Genomic DNA, 17376 nt, shown 5'->3' on the forward strand with positions numbered 1-17376 from the left:
AAACTTCTTACGTTGCCCCTCTCTGATGTTTTCAAATTCCTTAGGCTTACATGCATTCTCTTCTTTCCTACATTGTTTTCTCTGCTTTGCATCGAGATACTATGCCCTGGTTTGGAGCCTGGTAACTAGAAGGGCCCAGATACCTATGTCCTCTTTCTTACGACTTTTTTCTGTTGTAAACCAGCTAGAGAAGGCTGGCTGGATTGGCATTGAGGTGGCTGGAGTAAGGGCCAAGATTAAGAACACTTTGGGCCTTTTGGAGCCCTGCTTTACTTCCTTCCCCCTCCCCGTGTACCCACATAGATAGATATATGCATACACTCACCACCTTCTGGGGAGGTGGGGGGGTTGGCTGGCTGCTGTCAGCTGTTAACACTTTCAATCAGAGGAGGAACCTTGTAGGCAGTTCACAAGCACTGCAAATCTCTGTTTTGCCCTCCTTGCTGGCCATACTGACTCTAGTTACCTTACTTTTGATTAACACTTGGCTTTGAAGTTAAAACATGGAGGGCTTTTATCAAAACTCTGAAATTTTAGTTCAAATTTTTTTTACAGCTGCCCTTAATTGTGAGTATCCTGGGCACTCACACTTCCCAATAGGGTTCTGAGTACCTGCCTAGCTTTTTGAGGATTGAGTACAGGGGAATATAGAGAAGTATGTGCCACTAAGGCTGCTTGGTATGGTGTGCACATATATTTAAACTAAGATTGGTGTTTGTCCCTACAGCAGGGCTAGAGTTCTATATCTTCCACTTCCTGCTTTGCCTTCACTAGTGTTAAGTACGTGTGAGATGGAATTTTTGTTAGAATGATCAGTCATTTCTGTTGAAATAGGTTGAAGTACAAATTTTGATCATAAAAACTCATTTGTTTATAGATCAGATTGGCTTATTTCCTCTCTAATGACGCTAATGAACATACATGTGTATACATTCTAATCACACAAAATTAGAGACGTATAAAGGAAAAGTTTATCATTTTATCCCTCTTAAACACTATCTCTTGATGTGAACAGCTAAGTGTAACTCTTTCCACCTTTCCAGTCATGTAACATATACAGATTTCTTCACCCTTTTTTTTTTTTTTAGAGACGGAGTCTCGCTCTTGTCACCCAGGCTGGAGTGCAATGGTGCGATCTCAGCTCACTGCAACCTCTCCCTTCTGGGTTCCAGCAATTCTCCTACCTCAGCCTCCAAAGTAGCTGAGATTACAGGCATCCACCACCATGCCTGGCTAATTTTTGTATTTTTAGTAGAGCTGGGGTTTCACCATGTTGGCCAGGCTGGTCTTGAACTCCTGACCTCAGGTGATCCACCCGCCTTGGCTTCTCAAAGTGCTGAGATTACAGGCGTGAGCCCTCGTGCCCGGCCTCTTCACCTTTAAAATAATCTTACTCTGTTATTCTGAAGGATATTTTCCCCCAATTAATATATCATGGACTCCTCTCCATCCAGGTCATTATAAGTAATATAATAGCTGCATAATGTGACATAATACAGATGTCTCACACTCCATTCAAGTACTTTCGTATTGCTGGATATTCAGGTTGTTTCGTATATGTGTGTGTGCATGCGCCATCACAAGCAATGCTGTCATAAATTTGCCTGCACCCTTACAGACTGGTGCATTTATTTCTGTGCCCACCTTTCCAAGGGGTGCTGCAGCCTGTGTTGGTCCTAAAGGTGGTCCTTTGTTTGTAGGTCAATGTGCGAAATGGAATGAGCTTGCATGACTGCCTTATGAAAGCACTCAAGGTGAGGGGCCTGCAACCAGAGTGCTGTGCAGTGTTCAGACTTCTCCACGAACACAAAGGGTAAGAGCTCAACAGTCAGTTGACTTCTTCAGACTAGTAAGGATCTTCTAGCTTCAAACAGCTATGTTTGTATTAAATTGTACTAGCTTCCTATAGAATATTGTATATGTCTATACCTTTCTTTATAAAGAGATAATTCAGAAAAATAGGTATTAAGAAATTGAAATTATTGCTTGGACATTCTCTTGAAAAGTTAAATACACGTTAAGCTGGGCATGATGGCCAATACCTGTAATTTTAACCCTTTGGGAAACTGAGGCAAGAGGGTTGCTTGAGGCCAAGAGTTCGAGACCAGCCTGGGCACATAGTGAAGGCCCATCTCTACAAAAAATTTTTAAAAATTAGCCAGGCATGGTGGTGCGGCCTTGTCGTTCTAGCTGTTCGAAAGGCTGAGGTGAGAATATTGCATGAGCCCAGGGGCTTGAGGCTGCAGTGAGTCATGATTGTGCCACTGGACTCCAGCCTGGGCTGGAGCAAGATCCTGTCTATTAAAAAAAGCCAAAAAAACAAAAACAAACACATGTTAGGTATTGATAATGTTTCCATGGATGGAAACAGTGATGTTAGATGCTGTGTTTTTTGAGACAAAGATTTTTCTTTGTGTTTACTCTAATGCATTACATAGACTGGGCACTCAGAAAGTGCATTATTATATATAAAGAATGCTATCCTTGGGAGATTGACTTTTCTCATTCACTAATTTTTTTTTTATTCAGTTAAATGTGTACTAATCCCTGCTGTTGGATAGATTGTTTAAAGATGCAAAAGCATTTCTGCTTCAGGAAGGAGTCATAGTTTATCCAATTCCTAATGGTGGTGGCAAGATAGAGGCATCCCCTCAAAGGCTGGGAGTAATATCTCAAAGCAGCAGAGCTGTCCATAATTATGCATTATCCATTATTCCCTCCATCCCTAAAATACAGGGAAACCTTTAAAGGGTTCTTTTTTACCCTCTTCTTGGAAAGCGTCACTTATGTTATTCATCTTTAGCTTACATTTTTTCATGTTTCAAAGAGTTCTCCAGTTTGAGAGAATAGCCCAGGGAATGAATCTACTCAAAGGGGTGAGTGTAATTCTCAATTTAGGAGGCGTTTATTGAAGTGCAAGTCTTTGAAGCAGATGTTAACTTTTGCTGAATGTAGCCCAGGTTGGGTCCCTAAGCCAATCCGTAGTGCTCCTTAAGGACTAGAGAGATTCTGAGACAGGGAGGGCTTGGTTTACTCTCATCCAAGGCTGCACTGGTTTGCAGCTACTCTGGAGTCTCTAGGACAGACAGCAGATTGTCACTAGGATCAGTCTGCAGATTGATGAGAAAATAAGCCTTGTCCTCCTCCTCTTCATAAGGGCAAAATAGTCCTTTGGAGTTATAGGGAGTTTTCCAGGTGCTGTATAGGTAATTATATTGAGGAATGTATTATTTACTGTTGGATAGTGAGAAAAATGGCTTGACTAGGCTTCTGGTGAATAAGGGAGAGGCTTGAATGGTGCTATACATGTTATTTTCTCTTTACCTGAGAATATTCTTCCTTTGGAAAATGGGCCAGATTAACTGGATAAAACATGAGAAAGGAATTGGGCATTAATTTTTACTTATGTTTCTATTTTTTATCTTATTTATACTGTAGGCACAGAAAGTGTGGTTTCAGAGTAGATTTTAAGACAGTTAAGTTTCTCATTGACTTATAGACCCTACAACTACAGATTTGAGTCTGTTATTAATTAATAGAAAAGTACATTTTTCATTTGTGGTTCCTTTCTATTTATCTAGATTGAAATAGGCTGCTGAAGACTAAATTTTTTACTGCAGCAATATTTATAATCCATTTTACAGGATTTGGGGATTTTTGTAAGATTTTAGTGTTACAAATTCCAATTTAATGTATATTGACTTTATCGTGAGATTGTTATATATCATTGTTTAAAGAAAACTTTATTCTGGCCAGACATGGTGGTTCATACCTGTAATCCCAGCACTCTGGAAGGGTGAGGCAGGAGGACCGCTTGAGGCCAGGGATTCAAGACCAGCCTGGGCAACACAGCAAGACTCTGTCTCTACCAAAAAACATTTTTTTAAGTAAATAAAGAGAAAACTTTATTCTAAGAACATGGGCTTTGGAGTTCAACGGACCTAGATTCCAACGTAGGCTGTTAAACTTGCTGTGTGGCCTTGAGCAAATTACCTTCTTAGAGTCCCAGTTTTCTTATTTTTCAGATAGAAATAATACCTACTTCATAGGTTTGTTGTATGAATTAAATAAATTATTGTTGTATGGATTAAATAAAGTTGTGTTTATATGGCATGTGATAAATAGTAGCTGTTGTTATTTCTATTGAACTTTGACCTTGTTGAAACATTTCCCTTTCATGTTTTTTTTAAATCCTTTCTAGTAAAAAAGCACGCTTAGATTGGAATACTGATGCTGCGTCTTTGATTGGAGAAGAACTTCAAGTAGATTTCCTGGATCATGTTCCGCTCACAACACACAACTTTGTAAGTTGCAGATCTCTTCTCTTTCTGGCATGTTGAGGGCTTTGCCAGGCATAACAGAAATTTCTCAGGTAATATGCATATGTATATATATATATATAGTTGGATTGTTTAAAGTTCTTTATGCTGTTGTTTACAGTAAGGCAATTTAGATTTCATTAGTCAGAGATATACTCTAATTTGTGATTATGAATTCTGTACATGTTGGAAGTATGATTCATTTTGTAAAAACTTTTTTGGAGGCCAAGAAGGAAATGATGTTGTCTTTTGTCATCTTTTATTTATTCAGCATAATTTACACCTGTGTTCTTGTTGTAGGCTCGGAAGACGTTCCTGAAGCTTGCCTTCTGTGACATCTGTCAGAAATTCCTGCTGAACGGATTTCGATGTCAGACTTGTGGCTACAAATTTCATGAGCACTGTAGCACCAAAGTACCTACTATGTGTGTGGACTGGAGTAACATCAGACAGCTCTTGTAAGGCATTGTTCTGTTTCTCAAGGAATATAGGGATGAGGAGTATAAATACTTTAAAGGGTATTTGTTGTAGATTTTGACTGACAGGTCTGGATTTTAGACTCATTTAATGAATTGTGATCCAGAAACTACTTTAGAAACAGTGATAATTCTGAAACTAGCTAGGTTTGGTGGCATTAATACTCCAGGATGAGCAGGTAGGAGTAGAGCTTGTTATCTGTCAAATTGAGATTGACATACTGTGACTGTGATTCAGTAAGGAAAAGAGCAAAAGGATATGAAAACAAGATTTTTTGCTTTTATCTCTTAATAGTATCATCTACTAGGGTTGGTAGTAGACACTGCTCTGTATTTTGTTGAATATGCTGAATGAGCCTTTGACATTGAGAAGGAGCAGAAAGCACAGTTGATGCTATTTTCTTCACTTCATACTGGAGAAAACTTAGTTGTTTGGACTTAAAATTGTTTGAACATAAAATCTTGAAAGATTCTTATTTCTTTCAGGAGACAATATATTTCATATAGATAAAATTTTATTAAAGAATTTAAAGTTTATATTAAAAGTACATGGTCCAAACTGCCTTGTAAAAACTGTAACTAGGGATATGAAAAGTTTAAAGTTTTGTCCTTTTTTGACAGTACTAGAGAAACCAAGGGAGTGTAATTATTAGACCATGATGAAAACGTTTTTGCTTTCATGGTCACTTTGGTCACTTACATATTGATTTTGTGAGGAGAGCTTGAGTAGCACAAATGGCACAAGCTTTAAAAATTTATTTTATTTTTGTCCCCCACCTCTTCTTTTTTTTTTTTTTTTTTTTTTGGAGACGAGTCTCTTTCTGTCATGAGGCTGGAGTACAGTGGCGTGATCTTGGCTCACTGCAACCTCCGCCTCCCAGGTTCAAGTGATTCTCCTGCCTCAGCCTCCTGAGTAGCTCAGACTACAGGCACACACCACCACGCCCAGCTAATTTTTGTAGTTTTAGTAGAGATGAGGTTTCACCATCTTGGCCAGGATGGTCTCGATCTCTTGACCTCATGATCTGCCCACCTCGGCCTCCCAAAGTGCTGGGATTACAGGCGTGAGCCACCATGCCCAGACTTTTTCTTTTTTAAAGATAGGGTCTCGCTCTGTCTCCCACACTGGAGTGCAGTGGCTTGATCATAGCTCACTGTAGCCTCGACCTCTCGGGTTCAAGTAATCCTCCTACCTCAGCCTCCTGAGTAGCTGGGACTACAAATGTATGCCACCATGCCTAGCTAATTTTTGTGTTTTTTCTAGAGACGGGGTTTCAGCATGTTGCCCAGGCTGGTCTCGAACTCCTGAGCTCAAGCAATCTATCCGCCTTGGCCTTCCCAAGTGTTGTGGTTACAGGTGTGAGCCACCGCACCTGGCAGCACAAGCTTTTGAGTCTAACAGACATATGTCAAAATCTCAGTGTTGTCATTAACCATAATGACATCTGAGTTTTCGTTCATGCATCTGAATAAAGGGGATATTAGCTTCCTTGCATTGTTCTTATGAGGCTTGCTGACATAACCTATGAAATTACTAAGCACAAGTGCCCACCTCATGGAAAGAAGGTGCCTAATTACTCACTTTTCTGTGATTTATTCCTCCTGTTTTAGTCTTTTATCTATGTATTTTCAAGATGGAATGTTTCCAGAGAAGCTCTATGTGACATCGTTTGTAAAATGTTCTACTGTAGTTTGAAAAACATTATTTTGATATAGCTAGACATAGGACCAGTATTTCCTAGAAATGCACACTGGGCCGGGTGCGGTGGCTCATGCCTGTAATCCTAGCACTTTGGGAGGCCGGGGCAGGTCAATCACCTCAGGTCAGGAGTTCGAGACCAGCCTGGCCAACATGGTGAAATCCTGTCTCTACTAAAAATACAAAAATTGGGGGAAGGGATAGCATTAGGAGATATACCTAATGTTAAATGGCGAATTAATGGGTGCAGCACACCAACATGGCACATGTATACCTAGGTAACAAACCTGCACGTTGTGCACGTGTACCCTAAAACTTAAAGTATGATAAAAATACAAAAATTAGCTGGGCGTGGTGGTGTGTGCCTGTAATCCCAGCTACTCGGGAGGCTGAGACAGGAGAACCTGGGAGGTGGAGGTTGCAGTGAGCCGAGATTACGCCTCTGCACTCCAGCCTGGGCGACGGAGCAAGACTCCATCTTAAAAAAAAGAAAAAGAAAAAGCACACAGGAGCCTGTATGTTTATTGGCAGGTCAGTATTATTCACATTCAATAATCATTCAAATCCAGTTATTTGGAATATTGTTCCCTTTATTCTAAGTAATGTAAAACAGCTGAGGAAAATGTGACTGGGAAAAGTTCAGTTTTAGTAGCTCTGAGTTTGCAAAAGCAAGGCATGCTGATTGTCTCTGTAAGATTACTGCAAGCCTAAAAACCAATCTTTCCCTACTTTTGTTTAGATTGTTTCCAAATTCCACTATTGGTGATAGTGGAGTCCCAGCACTACCTTCTTTGACTATGCGTCGTATGCGAGAGTCTGTTTCCAGGATGCCTGTTAGGTAATTTTTTACCTATAGCTTTTCTTTTAGAAAGTTATTGGGGGTGGTGGGGTTGGAAGCTTGAAGACAAAAAATAAGTTTCTTCGCATTCCCTTCTCTCTACGTGGAAACCCCTTGCTGCTTCTGTGGAACTTGATACTGGTGGTACAGCAAAATGTAGAAATTTCTCTTTATGGACCTGTAGGTCTTACATTCTGGAAAGTGACTTTGACTGTAGCTTCTTCTGTTATCGTAGTGTATTCCTTAATATGTCATTAACGTTTTAAAGAGCTTGAGATTCTGCTTTCCTCAGTATGTACTGAGTTCAACCTCGATGGAAGGGGTCCCAAAACTTAATACAGTGATTCGATAAAAATAAAACCCTTAACTTTGAAATGCATGTTGTGGCCGATGCATTTGCTAAAACCATGTATTTAAATAGACTGGTGTCTTTAAAAAACATTTAATTAGATTTTCAGCATAAATATTGTTTCTAATGTATCTCTGAGTTTGCATATAACTTGTCTTTACTCTGTTTTCCAGCTTTATAATCAGTTTTGTTGAGTTCACATATTGCTCAGTGTTACACACATGAATTTGAAACCTAAAGTAAAATCTACATCCAAAATATCTTACTTGAGGCCAGGCACAGTAGCTCACACCTGTAATCCCAGCACTTTGGGAGGCCGAGGCAGACGGACCACTTGAGGTCAGGAGTTCCAGACTAGCCTGGCCAACATGGTGAAAGCCCATCTCTACTAAAAATACAAAAAACTGGGTGGGTGTGGTGATATGCGCCTTTTGGCCCAGCTACTTGGGAGGCTGAAGTAGGAGAATCGTGAACGTGGTAGGCAGTGAACTGAGATGGCACCACTGCACTCCAGCCTGGGTGACAGAGCAAGACTCTGTCTCCAAAAAAAAAATTATGTATACACACACACACACACAATGTGTAATCAGATAATGTTTAATGTGAAACTACTATGGAAATATTAAAGGCAGCATATCTTAAGGAATTTGCATATGTTTGGATATATATTTCTGTATGGCTTTTATTTTTCTTGATAATTTGAGAAGCATATCTGACCAAGAGTTTGTAGTTACCTCTGAAGATTAGAAGAAACCAGGCCTCTGAAGCCATAAACAGAGAATTATAAGGGAAGGCATTTTTTTCAAGACAATAGAACAATTTCCCTTAGAAAAGTTTGCCTTTTATCCCTTTAATTCATACATGGGTGTTAGCTGAATCTGAACAAACCTCAGACTAATCTTTAGAGCAAATAATGAAAATGTTATACCTCTTAATGCATGTTCCCAGTTTGGTTGGTGGGAGGGTGGTGGTGGCTGGAAGAGGCCAGTGGTTAATTTCACATTTAGTTATTTCCATCTAAAAACTGAATTCCCATTTATTTACTTTGTTTGCTGGTTGTAGCAGGAAAGGACAAACAGAGGGTAAAATCCTGGCCTTTTTGCAGACGTGCTCAGCATGTCTACTCATCTGTTTAAATAAGTTCTCAAATTTAGTCTCTAAATTAAACTGGGCACGTTCCAACTAGCTTAATAGGTGGTAGTGTGGTTGTCAAATGTTAATCTGTTCTTTCCCAGAGATGTTGTAAAAATTTGGAGTATTCGGATGGTGCTTTAGTAAAAAAAAGAAAACTTAACAATGCATTCTCCTTTTCATTGAATTCCCAATATGTATATTATTTCCTGTTCCAAATTTTGTATGCAAAAGCACCTAGACTTAAGATAATTTTTAGATGTCACATATTTGAAAGAATCAAACATTTTGTCAAAGGTTGTACAGGTAGAGTTTGTCCTTAAGCATCTTACTTATCAACTAGGTACTTGAAAGACTTCACCAGTATGAAAGCCTAAGTGCCAATCATGGAATTTTCTTTCTCCTCCTTGCCTAGTTCTCAGCACAGATATTCTACACCTCACGCCTTCACCTTTAACACCTCCAGTCCCTCATCTGAAGGTTCCCTCTCCCAGAGGCAGAGGTCGACGTCCACACCTAATGTCCACATGGTCAGCACCACCCTGCCTGTGGACAGCAGGATGATTGAGGTAATAGGGCCCCTTGGGGGTGGTAATGTCAGTCAATTAATGGGGTGAGGTTGATATTTATTTTCAGAGTTTTGGGTTTCAAATCTGATCAAGGAATGTTGCAACACTTTCTCAGGTCTCTGGACTTTTACAGTTTATTTTATATCCATAATATCTTCAGACTGGCTGAATAGTCTGGTTAGTTAGTATATCATTCAACTGGAGAACTAAAACTTCCTGAAAAAATGTTAACATTTGAACTCTTCCCATTATCAGATTTGAATAGGCTATTAATGAACGAGTGTCTAAGATATTTAAAGAGGAGTTTAATTTTGGTGTGGGACAGAAAATAACAGTGATGGAGAACTACAGATTCTCTGGAAGACTTTTGTGATTTTATTTAGAAATAAAAGGGTGGAGTCCTAGGACTTTAATAAGCAGGTATTTAGGGAGATGTCAAAGTGCCCAAAGCTAGTGTTTTTGAACTGCTTTTTCTTTTCTTGGCTTTTTGGTTATGTCCTATTGGTTTAATTTGCTTTCTGCTTCATCTTTAATAACAACTGAATACACTTAAATACTTCCTTTGTTCTTTATTCTTCTTTATTTCTCACTGCTTTGGACTAGAATAACAACCTGAATGCTTCTCCCAGGGCGTGGTCCAGACGATTTTGTTTGAGGGGAAGAGTAGGTGCTTTTCTTCATGCCTTTGCTTTCTTGTAATTAACAGGATTGCTAAAACTGTCAAGACAGCAGACTACCAAAAATGAAATAGTTGCTAAGTTAAATTTATATTTCTTGTCACTTGTTTCCATGTTTTTTCTTTTTTCTTTCTTTTTTAAATTTTTTTTGGCAGAGTATATAGAAGTGAAAAAAAAGTTGTATATGGTATTGATGATAGGTGAAATGAATTTCTTAAGTTAGGCCAGGCATGACGGTGTATGCCTGTTGTCCCAGCTACTCCAGAGGGTAAGGCAGGACGATCACTGGAGCCCAGAAGTTCTAGGCTGTAGGGAGCTACAATTGTGCCTGTGAATAGCCATTGTACTCCAACTGGAGCAACACAGTAAGAATCCACCTTAAAAACAAACAAAAAAAATCTCAAGTTAGATTTTGAGGCCGGGGCATTAAAAACTTGTCTTTTGTTTTTTTTTTTTTAATCAATTCCAACCAAAGACTAATGTTAGACTTACTTAGTTGGTGCTCACAGCATTGGTATTCTGTTTATATATTAGTAACCAAATGTGTTTTTGGTTGATAAACCCTGGAATAAATATTCTTTATTGAAAGCTTATCAGAGACAACTGTGCTCTCTCTCATCATGTAGACACCTGCTGCCTTAGGCACAGTTTATCTCATTCAGACCTCAAATCACTTTCAACATAATTGTACTGCCACTATGTATAAGCTATAAATTTTATTATTTTGACTTTATCGTTATGATTAGTCCTGATAATACAATAATATACCAGTTACTGCTACTTCTATTAAATGGTTTGTTCCTGTATGAACACTGTAATACTTACAGGGAACAGTAAGGTCAGAACTGGCTGGGCAGGAAGATCACTTGCGACCAGGAGTTCGAGACCTGCCTGGGCTATATGTAGCAAACCCCACCTCTACAAAAAAAAATATAAAAATTAGCTAGGCTTGGTGGTGTGCACCTGCAGTCCTAGTTACTCAGGAGGCTCCGGCAGGAGGATTACTTGAGCCCAGGAATTTGAGGTTGTAATGAGCTGTGTATGATTGTGTCAAGTAAGAATTTTTGAGTTTTTATTATAAAAGAATTAGCACAATTGTTGTGCCTAATCATTTTTTACTTTAGAAGCAGGGTAAATTTTGATTCCTGTTAATTTAATCACATATAAGTCAGCATTTTTAAAGTAGACTAATTGTTGCTTTATTTATTTAAATTATTTGTAGGTCTCAAATTATTCATAGTTCTCTTGAGTATTTAGATTCCAGGAACAATAGGAAAATTCTTTCTAGAATAAATTGATCCAACTATAGAAATTAGTACAGAATAAAATATGGGATATTTAATGGATACAGGGAAGAAAATTACCATAACATTAAGGAAAATATCCTACTACATAGGAATATAATTGTGGTTAATAAAAATAAATTGTGCTTTGCTTTAAAAACAAAGAACAGATTACTTTGATAATGAAGCTACAGCTGCCGATTTCTATTGAAATCCACATTATTTTTTGCCAGTGTTTTGCCCACCTGGCAGTTATCCTGCTGTACTTAAAAACACACAGATGCCTGGGCTTCCCACATTCCCCTCCAAAACATGCTAAGTCAATCCTGGGTCGGGGATTAGGGGTGGATCTTCATCCTTCTTTCCAGAGTCAGAATCACTCTCCAGGTAATTCTGAAGACTAGCTAGTTTTGGGAACCAGAACTAGGCTTTCTTGTTAAATTCCGAATTATGTTTTGGGAGCGGGGGAACAGCTTGGTTTGATTCTTTTTATCTAATTATATAATTAGATATATAATTTTATCATTTTATATAATTGAGTGGGAGCATTCCAGTAATAGTTGTGTGGAACAAGTATCTTGTCTATACTGTAGTTACACAAAGAGAATAGTAGGACTTCCCCCCAAAAAATGTCATTTTTGAGGATATGGGGGCCAAGTGGTTTTATATTATTCTATTATACTGTTCTATTCCAAGCGATGAATTTTAGATTGGGGTTTAGGTCTCATGGAGGCCTCTGTGATTTAAACTATTTTTCAAACAGTTTCTAATAAATTCTAAAGATAGCCTTTGCTTTCTCCCATGAGTAGAATGTAACCAATTTCCAATTTGCCCATAAGGAGTGTTTTGTGTTGAAAGAGCTGAGGGCTGAGATCCATGTATGATGGTTTCTGGTTCTATTTCTGCCACCTACTGGTTCTGCCAAGTGACCCTGCCAAGTCTCTCTACCTGTTCAGATGTGTTTTCTTATATGTAAAATGTAGGTTTTGAACTTGGATTTGTGGTCTTTCCAGCTTTCTGTAATTTTAGGCTTGGATAAAGTATGTAGGCTGCTTACCTTTTTCAAATACAACTTCTAGTCAATTTAGCCTAACTCCTCGTGGAGTAAGAGTGAGCTTCCCCCAGAATCCACCTCCCCACCCTGCCTTTTTTAAAAAAGTTTTGACCCTCAGTGGAACAAGAATCCCAATCTTTGGAAGGGTCTCAGCTGAGAGTAACTTTGCTAGCTTCCCTTGAAAGAGTATGTTTGTTGTGTACATTGCTTTCTTTTGAGAAAAAGAATGTGGTTTTCATTATATATGAAAAACTAATACCAGGCTTGGCATGGTGGCTCATGCCTGTAATCCCAGCACTTTGGGAGGCCGAGGCGGGAGGATCACCTGAGGTCAGGAGTTCAAGATGAGCCTGGCCAACATGGCGAAGCCGTGTCTCTACTAAAAATGCAAAAATTAGCTGGGCGTGCTGGTGCACACCTGTAATCCCAGCTACTCGGGAGACTGAGGCAGGAGAATCACTTGAACCTGGGAGGTGGAATATTAAATCCTTCTAATATTTAATGAAAAATCAGCCTTGGAGGTACTGGCCACTGATATTTGCTGAATTTAATCAAGGAACGTTGATCAGAGTATGTTTAGGATTTCTGTGGTTTTTAGAGGTTTTATAATCTATTTTGTTCTTGCACATCCTCCTCCTCTCTTTTCCCTCCCCCACAGAAAATCTTTTGTGTGTAGGAGTTGACCAGCTTTCCTTTTCTGTTTCAGGATGCAATTCGAAGTCACAGCGAATCAGGTACTTTTCCATAGTCATTTAGCCAACAATAATGGGCTTTTTTTCTTTATGCGGTGTATCTTCTGTTGGCTTATCCTTGTGTGGATTCTGTTTGTCTTGTCTGTTAAGCCTCACCTTCAGCCCTGTCCAGTAGCCCCAACAATCTGAGCCCAACAGGCTGGTCACAGCCGAAAACCCCCGTGCCGGCACAAAGAGAGCGGGCACCAGTATCCGGGACCCAGGAGAAAAACAAAATTGTGAGTATAGACAACAGTACCTCCTGCCAATTAAGGTTCAGTAAGAAAAGCCTTGTTGGAAATTAGAATACTTTTAATTTATTTTGGGAGAGGATTCTAATAAAATACATTTAATGAAGGAGATTATAAATGTCACTGTCATTTTTGGCACACTTGCATCAGACAATTTGCCCGTGCTATAACTAAAATGGTATTTCCCAAAAGACAAAAATTGGAAGTATGGTTAATATGTTTATCTTTAAAAGATATGGAAACAGATGACATGGGTTGATCCTTTCTTTGATGCCCTCATTATCAAAAGGTTATTACCATTGCATGGAGTATAATAATGATCTCTACTTGTTTCAGAGGCCTCGGGGACAGAGAGATTCAAGCTATTACTGGGAAATAGAAGCCAGTGAAGTGATGCTGTCCACTCGGATTGGGTCAGGCTCTTTTGGAACCGTTTATAAGGGTAAATGGCACGGTAAGCTTGGGGCCCTCCCTTTACTTAACTGCAGGGCTTTGGTGTGAAGTCAAGTTTCAGCCCAGGGGACCAGGAGGAGGAGAGGACTGAGTGCTCCTGGGCTTACAGCAGTACTGTCCCTTAGATACTTGATTATACCTGAAGATTGAACTTAATTCTTTTTTTTTTGAGATGGAGTCTCGCTCTGTCACCCAGGCAGGAGTGCAGTGGCACGATCTCGGCTCACTGCAAGTTCTGCCTCCCGGGTTCACGCCATTTTCCTGCCTCAGCCTCTCCGAGTAGCTGGGACTACAGGCGCCCGCCACCACGCCCGGCTAATTTTTTGTATTTTTAGTAGAGACGGGGTTTCACCATGGTCTCGATCTCCTGACCTCGTGATCCGCCTGCCTCGGCCTCCCAAAGTGCTGGGATTACAGGCGTGAGCCACTGCGCCTGGCCTGAACTTAATTCTTTTTAGACTAAGTTCTTATAAAGCTCCCAGGATAATTAGAAATTAGTGAATAAGACTTGCGCCCTATAATCAAATGTCAGGAGTACTTCTCCTTTAAACTGATTAAATACAGTCTGCACATGGGTCATGCTTGGAAGCTCCTTAAGTGAGCAAGAGTCTGCTGCTATGGAGGGAGCACGGGTTCTAGAAACTTTAAGCTGGAAAGGACCTTAGAGATTGAAATGGGGGCTGATTTGCCCATGGTCATGCAGTTAGGCATAGGAAAGCCGGAAATCTCCTGAAATAACTTCTTTTTGTCCTGTCCCTATCAAACAGGGAAGGCATAGACTTAATTCTTGAATCTATGTGGAATATTAGTGTTCTTATTTTAATGGAAACACTTTGTCACTTGGAAGAAGGGTACTATTTAACTTATGTAGTTACAGCTTGTGTATTTTGGCAACACTCAACATTTTGGCAACATACTTAGCATTTCTCTGTTAGGTTTTTAATGCCTCTGGCTTTAGGACTTTGGCAAATAATAGGTATTTCCTTGAAAATGCTGCATGTTCCCAAAAAGTCATCTCTTCTAAATTCAGATTACAATAAAGCAAAAATCAGAGTCCCTCGGTGCCTATACTTCTACTTTGGATGACACTGGAATTATCTTTAGAGATAAATGTGCAAAGATTGAGAGAAGTTAAAAGCATCAAATGAATGCAGTATTAAAATTCAAGGTACTGAAAATATCAAACACCTCCAGTTTTGAGTACTTGGTGTTTTGTTTTGTTTTATTTTGTTTTGTTTTTTTGAGATAGATTCTTGGTCTGTTGCCCAGGCTGGAGTACAGTGGCACAATCACAGCTCACTGCAGCCTCCAACTCTTGGGCTCAAACGATCCTCCTTCCTAAGCCTCCCAAGTAGCTGGGACCACAGGTGAATGCCCAGCTAATTTGTTTTACTTTTTGTAGAAACAAGGTCTCACTATGTTGCCCGGGCTGGTCTCCAGCTCCTGGACTCAAGCAGTCCTCTTGGGTCTCTCAGAATGCTGGGATTACAGGCATGACCCGGCCTTACCATGTGCTCATTAATGCATGGTTTTTACCACGTGTAATTTACCGTGCTCATTAATGCATGGGTTTTCACCACTTGTAATTAATCATCTGACCAATTTCTAGTTCCTTAAGAGGATTGGCACCCGACTGAACATTTGTAAAGTACATGCGGAATGATTCCTTTTCCTTTGAAAATTGCATCTGGCTGGGCAGTGTGGCTCATGCCTGTAATCCCAGCACTTTGGGATCACTTGAGCCTAGGAGTTCAAGAACAGCTTGGGCAACATCGTGAAACCCCATCTCTACCAAAAATTAGGTAGATGTGACGGCACTCGCCTGTAGTCCCAGCTACTCGGAAGGCTGAGGCAGGAAGATTGCTTGAGCTCAGGAGGCGAATATTGTAGTGAGTTGAGTACAGTGAGTACATACTACTATACTCCAGCCTGGGTGAAAGGGCAAGACCGTCTCAGAAAAAAAAAAAAGAAAAGAAAATTGCATCTAGTATGTACTACTGGGCTGCCTCCTGGGTCCCAGAGAAATGATACTGTTGTAGATTATTTATTTATATGTATTTAGAGACAAGGTCTGGCTCTGTTGCCCAGGCTGGAGTAGTGGCACAATCTTGGCTTACTGCAGTCTCTGCCTCCTGGGCTCAAGCTAGCCATCCTCCTGCCTCAGCCTCCCAAGTAGCTGGGACTACAGGCACATGCCACTACACCTGGCTAATTTTTGTATTTTTTGTAGAGATGGGGTTTTGCCATGTTTCCCAGACTGGTCTCAAAATCATGAGCTCAAGCGATCCGTCTGCCTTGGCCTCCCAAAGTGCTGGGATTGCAGGTGTGAGCCACTGTGCTCAGCCAGTTGCAGAATATTTTAGATGGCATAAATATCTCCAGGATTCCTTAGGAAAGAAGAACACAAGCACTTTGTGGGACAGAGCACTTACTTGTGTCTGAGATAACAAGGCTGCTAGTAATTGTAGGAGGCAGAGCAATGGATATTGCATTTATTGCTTCTGTTAACATTTGATCATTTTTATATCACATTTTAAAAGCCCCAGCTAAAAGCCAGTGGATGAAGTTTAAGTTGTACCTAAGTTTAATTTTCCTCTGGTTGAGCACTTTTATTTGGGGATTCATAATTTTTCAAGGCATTAGTACGTGGTACTGCTTCTGAGCTTTGTCTTCTCTCAATAGGGTGAGCTTTCAAACTATGATAAAGATTATTTGTTACAGTGTTACTTCCATAAAGACTGCTATTAGAATGTAGATAACTTGTTTTTAAGATTCTAGGTTTTTTAGGCTGGGCGCGTTGGCTCACGCCTGTAATCCCAGCACTTTGGGAGGCCGAGGTGGGTGGATCACGAGGTCAAGAGATCGAGACCATCCTGGCTAACACAGTGAAATGCCGTCTCTACTAAAAATACAAAAAATTAGCCGGGCGTGGGGGTGGGCGCCTGTAGTCCCAGCTACTCGGGAGGCTGAGGCAGGAGAATGGTGTGAACCCGGGAGGCAGAGCTTGCAGTGAGCCGAGATCGTGCCACTGCACTTCAGCCTGGGCGACACAGCGAGACTGTGTCTCAAAAAAAAAAAAAAGATTCTAGGTTTTTTAAGTCAGAAAGTCTTAAAAGTCAGAGGAGTGAGGAGCAGTGGACTTCTATGTCATGCTTTCAGAAAGCAAGCCCTGGTCTATGAATGAAGAAGAAAAATGAGTGGTCCAGGAAACATAATTTCTAGATTGTTTTGTGCAGTGCTTTTTTTCCCCCATATTCTGGTTCCTGTATACAGTATATCTGTTCAGTATCTTAAAAATTACAACTGTTGTCATGATTTTGATTGAAGATTTTTTTAACTCAGCCCACCCACTTGTAGAAGTAAAGCAGAAAGGGTCTCAAAGCAACTCAGAGGCCTGAGATGCACGATCTAAAACTCAACATATTTATTTAAAGCAGCATCTGTCAGGCCCAAAGCGCACAACCTCCTTTTGAGCATTAAATTTGGCATCAAGGCTGGGTGCGGTGGCTCATGCCTGTAATCCCAGCACTTTGGGAGGCCAAGGCA

The 17376-nt window shown here is 40.1% G+C and overlaps 1 protein-coding gene across 2 annotated transcripts in view; it reads left to right on the forward strand.

The window, feature by feature from the left end:
- The window catches only part of RAF1 (Raf-1 proto-oncogene, serine/threonine kinase), an 81174-nt gene that overhangs the window by 51026 nt on the left and 12772 nt on the right, over positions 1-17376 (forward strand). Inside the window, exons 3-10 of one of the 2 annotated variants that reach the window (XM_003264994.3) lie at positions 1701-1813; positions 4202-4304; positions 4620-4777; positions 7234-7332; positions 9228-9381; positions 13102-13129; positions 13238-13365; positions 13714-13831. In XM_003264994.3, coding sequence (XP_003265042.1) covers positions 1701-1813; positions 4202-4304; positions 4620-4777; positions 7234-7332; positions 9228-9381; positions 13102-13129; positions 13238-13365; positions 13714-13831 — 901 coding nt within the window. The remainder of the gene's footprint in view (positions 1-1700; positions 1814-4201; positions 4305-4619; positions 4778-7233; positions 7333-9227; positions 9382-13101; positions 13130-13237; positions 13366-13713; positions 13832-17376) is intronic. The other variant, XM_003264995.3, reaches the window with a different exon arrangement.

The sequence above is a fragment of the Nomascus leucogenys genome, chromosome 21, assembly GCF_006542625.1.
Source record: "Nomascus leucogenys isolate Asia chromosome 21, Asia_NLE_v1, whole genome shotgun sequence".
In the NCBI taxonomy this organism is placed as follows: Eukaryota; Metazoa; Chordata; class Mammalia; order Primates; family Hylobatidae; genus Nomascus; species Nomascus leucogenys.